Raw genomic sequence first — 9,257 nt, forward strand, 5'->3', positions numbered from 1 at the left:
TGTGATGTCACAAGCAAAGACTTGCAGCTTCCTATGGAGAAAAAGCATAACAACAATGAATATATGTACTACCAAGAGACAAAGTGTTTGTTTTTATGCACATGTCCTTGAAAACAAAGAACAAAGATGGAGAAATGTGTTAAGAATGATTATATAAAGGCAGACTTCTATACAGAATATTATTTCAGTGTTTTCTGTGAAATGTTAACCAGTCTTTAAGATCTGATTCACCTCATTAAAGTTTTAATGCAAGGCAAGGGCGGTGTACTCACAGAAAGATACTTTTATGTCCTTTGAAATTTGATATGTTTATATGCCTCTAATGGTACACTTAAAAGGACAGAGATTTGATTGGGAACAGTGAGTTTTAGTGAATGGGGAGGGAGGACTCTAGGGCAGGAGTATAGGAATTCAAGGCATGTGGGAATCTTTGAGCAGAGCTATGGAAATCAATCATTTTCAGTTGTTAGGTAAGCAAAAGATGACATTTGTAGTTTCCTGGAAAGGAAGCAGCTTGTTTGCCTCCCCAGCAGTAGTAGAGGCACTTTGTATTACTTGATTGCAGTTGGGGGAAGGGCAAAAGGAGATGGTTTGACATTGTTTCAAGAAGCCTTGATATGTTGTTTGCAATGTATTGGCTAGGGCACAATTTTACTAAAACAATTGTAACTATACCATTATAACAGATGTATAGGTTGATAAATATATAATTAGCTTTTACTGCATTTTAATGCAGTGGTTTTAGTTTCATTAAAAACAGTTTGCCTGCCTGCTCATTAGAAACATACATTTTCTCTTTAATTTCAATTTATAATTCTTTTGAAGGATTAAGAACCTTTGAATCAGTATTTAGTTGTTCCCTCTCCTTTAGGACACTTTTCTTTTCCCACAGCCACCGACCAGAAGGTTATGGTGGCATGGGACTCCTTTTTCTTCCTGACACTTTCAGCCCTCATCCCTCTTTCTTACAGACTTTACACTTATAGACTTTAAGGCCAGAAAGGACTTCTTACAAAGAATCCGCTATTTACTGTAGTTCATACCAGCAAGTGGTCCATGCCCTATGCTCCAGAGGAAGGTGAAAACTTCCCGAGGTCTCTGCTAATCTGACCTGGGGGGAAATTCCTTCCTGACCCCAAATATGGTGATTAGTTGGACCCAGAACATTTGGGCAAGACCCACCAGCCAGATGCCTGTGAAAAATTTTCTGCAGTAAGTCAGAGCCCTCCCCATCTAGTGTCCCATCACTGGCCATCTGAGACATTTGGTTATAGTAGTTGCAGATGGGCCATATGCCCTTGTAGGCAATCTCATCATGACATCCCCTCCATAAACTTATCAAGCCCAGTCATAAAACAACTTAGGTTTTTTGCCCCCACTGCTCCCCTTGGAAGGCTGTTCCAGAACTTTATTCTTTTAGTGATTAGAAACCTTCATCTAATTTCAAGCCTAAACTTACTGATGGCCAGTTTATATCCTTTTGGTTTTGTGCCAACATTGGCCCTTAACTTAAATAAATCCTCTCCCTTCCTGCTGTTTATCTTTCTGATGTATTTATAGAGAGCCATTATATCTCCCCCTCAGCCTTCGTTTTTGTTAGGCTTGTTTAGACGTAGGTTCTCCATTTCTCTGTTCATCCTAGTAATCCTTTTCTGAACCTGTTCCAGTTTGAATTCATCTATTTTAAACATGGGAGACCAGAATTGCACTCAGTTCTCCAGTGAGGACAGTCTACAAAGACTCTTTCTCTATTTCTTCATCTTTAAACTACATATGATACAGCTCTTCTTTCCCTCCAGATGGTCATTATTTACTACCCCTTAACCTGCTTCTGCCTTTGTCTTGAACATTGACTGGTTGTCCTTTCTATCTCCCCAGTCTCCTTCCTTTATTTTGAGTAACATCACGTCTGTGACCAATATGATTCATCTGCCTCTTCTCTCCTCTGGTCCCCAGGTCAGGATGGACTCGCCCACTCAGCTTTGGTCTTTTTTTTTCCCCACTCTGACCTTTGAGAAACACTGATTTCTCCATTCTTGATGCACCTATTTATATTATTTGACATTGCCCATTCTTCTCTCTTTTGCTCAGCCGCTCACTCCTGTAATATTCAGTTCTCTAGCCTCTGACTTCTTTCTCCTCCCAGCCCTCTTCTCCTTTTCTTACCCATCCTCCACCGCGTATATTACAAGGTCACAACTATATATCCATGCTATCTGCCACACTTAATACTCTGCCCATTGCACCAACTATTCATCTAACTTTCCTGCTCTTACCTTTGCTGTTGCTTTTGTTCTGCTGAACAACTTTGAAGGAATACCTGTTACCTCATCATATAAGTTCCTTTCTTCATTCAGCTGTCCCCCATGCCTACTCAGCAATACTTATCCATTCCTATATTCCCAGTACCTGGCAACTCTTTGTCACTTTAGGGCATGTCTGCACTGCCCCACAGTTTGAACTACTTGGGTGTGCTGTGCTGTAGTTCCCTTGTGTGGATGCTGCAGGCATGAACTTGTAGTATAATAGTGCAAATTAGGGACTTTTACATTCACACCCCCATAGTACGAACTGTGGGTCTAATTGTCTTTCTCTTCTTTCTCTGCATAGGATCTAGCTGTTTTCTCAAAGATAAAATTGAGAGTATTCGGTTGGAGCTCTCTATCCCTGCTCCCTATCATTCCACATTACCTCCTTCCTCTTTTGACTCTGTCCTCCTTTATCTCTGTGTCCTCTGTGAGGCCCCCCAGGATTTTTTTTTTGTGCTTCGAACACCTTCACCACCTATTTGTATTTCTTAGTACTTGAATCGCTTTATGAATCCCTTAATTTTTCTATGTGTAAATCAAACTGTCTTCTCTTGTACTGAGCTACACAACGCTGGTCTCACCTACACCTGAGTCCTTATTTCCCCCAATCCCTATTTTTCACCCTAAGCTCTGCTGACTGCTTTCCCTTGTCCCTCTGTCTGTTACTCCCACATTTCACTCCCAGCCTTTTTACCTAATGACCACCTATTCGAGGGTGCCAAACACTCTCCCACATCTACAAATTCCTCCTCAAAACTCATTTTGCTGAGTAGCCTTCCACTGTTATCTTCCACTTCAGTGCCATCTGCCCTGCTCCCTTATGCTTACAAAACTAAATAGAAATTACCAAGACACATGTGCAACATAACAGCTAATGTAATCTTTATTTGCTGTAATCCTCACCCTCTTTTTTCTTTCCTCTTCCTCCCCCCCGCCAGTATTTCTTCCCCCCATCCCCCAATTGCCTGTTTTATCCCTCTGCGTGTTATGCCTCAGTTAGCTCCTCAGGAGAGCAACCTGGTCTTACGTGTTCAGCATCGTAGGGACACATAGCACCTTAAAGAAATAATGCCTTAATTGCACTTCACTGCACTCACTCTAACATTTTTTGATAGACTCAGAAGGATGATACTTCCAAATGAGTATTACCAGGGCAACATTTTAATAGACATGATTTTCAGTCAGTGTTCTTGACAGTTGTATATCACTTACATAGATTTTCATACAGGATGTCCCATTGTAGAGTTATGGTGGTAAGCCTTAAAACTTGCTGATTTTTGCCTTAGGTGAATAGATATGGTTACTTCAGCATCTGTACTGATACCCTAACTACCCAACACTTGCTAACTGCAACACCTATGCCAGAGAGACCCAAATATTGAGACAGTTTATTTTATTAACAGCGGCACCTGGCAAGATTTCAGAGGTGGCCACTGTTGAAAACTTACTCTTGGTTTGTTCAGCGGTGTGACTTGTTATTTGTATGCTGTTTTAAAATAAAGCAACGTATGAAAGTTTTACATGGCCACCAGGTGAGCACGCTGCCAGGGATATGCATAGGAAGCCTATACTGAAGACCTGTGTTTGGTGGAATAATCTATTTCCAGGCTAGTTAAGGCAAGGTTCATCAGACATGAAAGAAGTGTGCCATCCTTTAAGTCTTTTGTAGTCACTCCTGCCCATACACTGAAAGTTTCTGAAGTGAGTTGACAACCTGCAATCCCTTTGCTCCTAGGCTCAAGAGAAGATGCTGTGATTCAGAGCACTGTTCAGTGAAATGTGACATTGAACGATTTATTTCCTTGGGCTGATGTGGGAAACAGCCATCGTGTTTTCTTCAGATGTTAATTTTTGTCCTGCTCCCCCCGGTATTAGAACCATGCTGTCTAAAGTGTTGTTTAAACATGGATGTTGCGAGCTAAGTTCTAGCATAGGATCTCTTCATGTTGATTATGGAAATTGTCTACACATAGGAAAGAGCCATTTTAAATGTGGTTTTCAACTATGGGTATCTACATTATAAAACATGTGTCTGTGTGAACAGAAAAAAAAAGTGCTATTGCCCTGACTTAGTTTAGGGGTAGGTTCACTAACATAGTTTTAACATGGTTTTTTTTACTGGCGTTTTTGAGTTGTCTGTGGGAGGATACATCTGAAATGATTGTAAGTATCACGCTTGGGGACAGGACCTTATTGCTGTGAGCCCCATTTCAAAAGATGGAGACTGAAATAGGTGTGGGTAGGGGGAGGGGTACATAAAGAGCTTTTTCCACCTGTTCTTAACATTGAAATGATCTGCCCTAAGGCACTCAGAGAGATGTGATTATTTTGATTTATACTGGATGAGCACATGAGAATTGTGGTCTCACTAGCTTTTTACGGATATAGGCTATGAAACCTTTTTTTCTTCACGTATTTATTTGTGTCAGCCTAAAAAGTACCTTCAAATAAATCCTCGCCAGAGAAGTTGATATGTTGAAGCTTCATTTAAATAAATCCTCTGTTTATTGAAGGAATAGGATCAGTTGAAGGAAAAATAAATCTGTGCTCCAGACTACATCACAAGAAAAAATCCTTCCAAAGGGTCTCTAGTAGTTTAGGAATCCCTAGGCAATGAACTGTTGGATAGGCTTATACAACTACATCTATGGAATCTATGCTACAGTGCAAATATTCTGTATAAAAACATCTTTTTTTAACAGTACAGTATTGTTAACTTCATTCTTGCACAGCCTAATTCTAATCTGAAGCCAAATTTTCATCTTGATATACTGAAGCACTTGGATTAGAATTAGAGAGCAGTAAGAGATTTGATTTGTTTTCTTGAGACTAATCAAGACTGGTTGATGAAAGACTGAATCAACGAATTTCCTAGTGGACCAGGAAAAAATAAATCAATGAGTACCAGTTCTTCCTTCATCTCTTCTGCTTGCCTAAGTGCAAGATGTGAAAATTCCAGCAAACCTACTTCCGGAAATGTCCTCAAACAAACATAATTTCACTGTAATAGGAAGAGAGCACTTTAAAAAGCACCAGTTCACATTTGATCTGTCTTATCATTTGCTATCGTCATTCCTTTCCTGTTTCTATAGGTGAGTTCAATTCAGAACCAAATGCAGTCCAAGGGAGGCTATGGAGGTGGCATGTCTGCAAATGTTCAGATGCAACTTGTAGATACAAAAGCAGGATAACCTTGGGGAAACATTTCCAGTGAGTATTACAGACATTCCAATGTTATGTTACAATAGCCTGTTTATCACTGACAGAGAATGCTAAAGGGGAAGCTAAAGGGGAATATCCTACAATGTAATATAAACAATTATCTATAAATAACTCTACCCTTATGATGCATTATTTTAAGCATGTTTCTGCATAGTGGGCTCCATACAAGGAGAGTATTTATATAACCATGTATTTTGTATTATGTGATGAGCGATATGTTTAATAATTCAGTACTGATTACAAAAATGTTTAATTAAACTGATTTTACACCCATCTATCAAGATATTACTGTAGGGAGTTGGGGTTCTTTATATGTTGGATGTCTTAGCAGCACATACAGATTGCATACTAAATTTCATTATAACTGTGAGTGGTATAATTAAATGGCACATTTAAGAGAAATGTTGCAGGAGTGCTGCATACTAAAATAAACATAATATGAAGGTTGTTAAACAGATTAATGTTATAGTGTTTAGAAAGCTGTCATGATCATATTTTCAAAAGTTTTGCTTTTGTTTAACTTTCATTTTCTCTTTGTGTCACAGGTTCTCATGAATTTCTGCATCTTCTTTCCTGTGTTCCCCCTTTTGCCCTGGTGACTGCTTTCTGTGTTCATGACAAGAGAGAAGTGATGGCTCATTGTTCACCCCTTGTGATTATTCCAGTGAAAGTTGCTGTTCTGCTCTGATGATGTCATTTGTCAGATTGGTCCTACCGTGCCTTTCAGTGGCATGCACACATTCAGCCTCTTATCAAAACCACGGACATATAGCTGTTTAGGGTTTGGGGAGTTTTGTTTTCCTTTTTTACATTTTTCAATATTAAGCAAATTAATGCTCCAATTTTAGCTTGGTCATCTTTTTCTTTTCTTTCTGAAAGTGCTAATGTGCAGCATTCTTCTTTTGCTGGGTCTCTTAATTTCCTGCTCCCCCTCAGTAATTTAGAAGTGAGTGAGTTCCTATTAATGTTTTTAATCTGTCATTGTTTATATATGTTTTTGAAAGGTCTGGGACCTGCAAGCACAATGATCATTTCATACATTTGAAAATCAGCAGAGTAGATGACCGCATGCTTTGTGAAGTTGCTTTGTATGGTGGCCTGTTTAGTGCCAGAAAAAAAAATGTTTGTTACTGCGGACTGATGATACTGTTGCTGATTAAAAGTTTAGCTGTGGCACTGGGTCATGGCAGGCTCTGAAGAAGGACTTGTAACTTAGCTGCTTCAGAGTTATGTCTTAAGTTTTCATCCAACTGGTCTTGAAATAATAAAGAGTGAGCTTGCATTCATAAGGCATTTTGTTGTAAATGTTTAGTATATTTATTTTGAAAGAGCTGACCTCGAGATTGTAAACCAGTGTAGTACCGTATCTAAGTGTTGTGGTAGAGCTTTTTGTCTGTTTAAAAAAGCATCATCATGTTTGGCTGCTTTCCTTTTCTTTTTCCTTTTTTAATTTTGCTTAATTTTTAGGTTATATGGTCATTTCCAGTAGCAGCATGTCAAACTGCCTGCGATATTAGCTGAAGTTTAGTTCACCTCTCTAAGTAGTTGGCAGTTTCTGTGTACTAAATATTTAGGGGCCATGTAAGTTGCTAAGAGCAACATACTGATCTGGCAGAACAGATGCCAGGGAAAACAACATACAGGGTGACTTTTTACTATGTCAGTAAGAAGCCTTTTGCTCAGGTTCCAAAGCATGTTCTTCTTTCACATGTTGTGAAAATTGTATTTTAATATTGCACTGTTCTCAGATTTTTCTGTAAATGGTCCTTTCCTTTTTTTCCTCCTTGTTGGTGATATGAAACAGAAGTCTATGGTTTGAATTCTAACTGACTTCAAAAAATTATGTGAAAAATCATCCTCGACTACATTTAACATTTTAACTAGCAAACTGGGCATAACTGAGCCTAATCAGATGAAAGCTAAAATAAATATACATAAAAACGTAAATGTGATACACTTAACAATTATTGTTCTCTCCTTTCTAGCCCCTCTCCTAATTTCCATTTCCATTTTGTGTTGAAACAGACCCCAGATTGGTATAAACACATACACATCTGCTTTTTTTCCCTGGTACTAAACAAAAAGTCATATTCACACAAATACACTGGATGTTGAGGCCATTGACTCTCTTCAGGAGTAGTAAAGTTGTAATCCAATGGTAGACATAAATTATCTGGTTGGATAGTTCTGGTAAACTTGGGTAGTCTTCACCGATGCAGGTACTGATTCACGATGACACACGATCGAGATATGTTCCGTCGTCTGGAGTGCATAAACACGACAGCACGGTGATTTGGGGTCAGCATTTCAAATGCATCTTTATCAATGAGCCTTTAAATACTCTAGGGTTACAAAATGATTTTCACTTTTTGTCATCACTCTATGAATTAATTTTAGTGAGCAGGTTTACCTTGCACTTGTCAAATGTCTTCAGCTCAGTAGCCAGAAAAAAAATTGACATATTTTTATAACAAACATACTTTTTTTGTACATTGTGTTCATTCTTGAATAAAGTCAGTTCAGTGTTGACTTGTAGATATTAAAAGGAAAGTACTGATTTTGATTCAATAAATGTTTTCTTTCAGTTGCTGGTTTACCTTTTTCTTTTTCAGAAATAATATAACAGTAATACTTACATTAGGAAAACACTTGTGTTCTGTAGACAATGTCATGGTTAGACTCTGAGTATCAACCCTTTCTATAACAGAGAAAGCTAGTATTGTTCAGGTTTAATATTTCTGATTTCTCATGCCATGTCACCTTTTTTTGCCAAATGGAGTTTTGACCCGAATTTTATAATGAATGTTGTTCCAGTAATAGGTCTGCTTGGGATCTGCTGAAAACACTGGGGTGCAAACGTGATTTTGCCCTTCCAGACACTGATTCATTACTGTTCGCGTCTCCTAAAAACTACAAACAGCAGAGCCAACCACTTGCTTTTGGATGCCTTTTGAAGCTTGGACTCCTCCGTCTTCTGTGCTTCCCAGTTTTTCCTCTGCCTTCCCTACAGACATAAAGGGACAATATGCTCTGAAGGCAGATGCCGAGGCCAGTCTGTGAAGGAATCGGCTGACTATACCAGCTCTCCTCAGCCTTGCTTCTGTTCCCCCCTGGTCCTACCCCCATCATCTAACCCACACACAGAGAGGATAGGACTGCCACATGAGCCCTCATACTAGAAAGTTATTGCTTCTTTCCTGCCCCTAGCACAGAGTTGAGACAATTATTAATTGTTCTCTTTAGAGCAGGTAAGTTGCTGACGATGCCCTCTTCCTGCACTTTCTAACAGGCCCTCTTGAGCCTGGGCTAATGGCCCTCCTGAACAAAGTTTTTAGAAAGAAGGAAAGACAAAATCTGAGTACCATAAAGATAACATTAATCTAGAGTGGTGTCATGATCTTGATGTTTAACCCAAGAAATTGCTCTAAACACCAGCTATGCAAGAGCAAATAAGAACATAAGAACGGCAGTACCGGGTCAGACCAAAGGTCCATCTGGCCCAGTATCCTGTCTACCGACAGTGGCCAATGCCAGGTGCCCCAGAGGGAGTGAACCTTACAGGCAATGATCAAGTGATCACTCTCCTGCCATCCATCTCCATCCTCTGACGAACAGAGGCTAGGGATACCATTCCTTACCCATCCTGGCTAATAGCCATTTATGGACTTAGCCACCATGAATTTATCCAGTTCCCTTTTAAACATTGTTATAGTCCTAGCCTTCACA

The 9,257-nt window shown here is 39.3% G+C and overlaps 1 protein-coding gene across 2 annotated transcripts in view; it reads left to right on the top strand.

Annotated features, from left to right (window-relative positions):
• Positions 1-8,066, top strand: part of CDC42SE2 (CDC42 small effector 2) — a 114,817-nt gene extending 106,751 nt beyond the window's left edge. For both annotated transcript variants that reach the window (XM_039545083.1, XM_039545084.1), the window contains exons 4-5: positions 5,402-5,519; positions 6,077-8,066. In XM_039545083.1, coding sequence (XP_039401017.1) covers positions 5,402-5,500 — 99 coding nt within the window. In that variant the 3' untranslated portion in view covers positions 5,501-5,519; positions 6,077-8,066. The remainder of the gene's footprint in view (positions 1-5,401; positions 5,520-6,076) is intronic.
• Positions 8,067-9,257: the final 1,191 nt, after the last annotated feature.

The sequence above is a fragment of the Mauremys reevesii genome, linkage group 6 (genome assembly GCF_016161935.1).
Source record: "Mauremys reevesii isolate NIE-2019 linkage group 6, ASM1616193v1, whole genome shotgun sequence".
NCBI classification, from domain to species: Eukaryota; Metazoa; Chordata; order Testudines; family Geoemydidae; genus Mauremys; species Mauremys reevesii.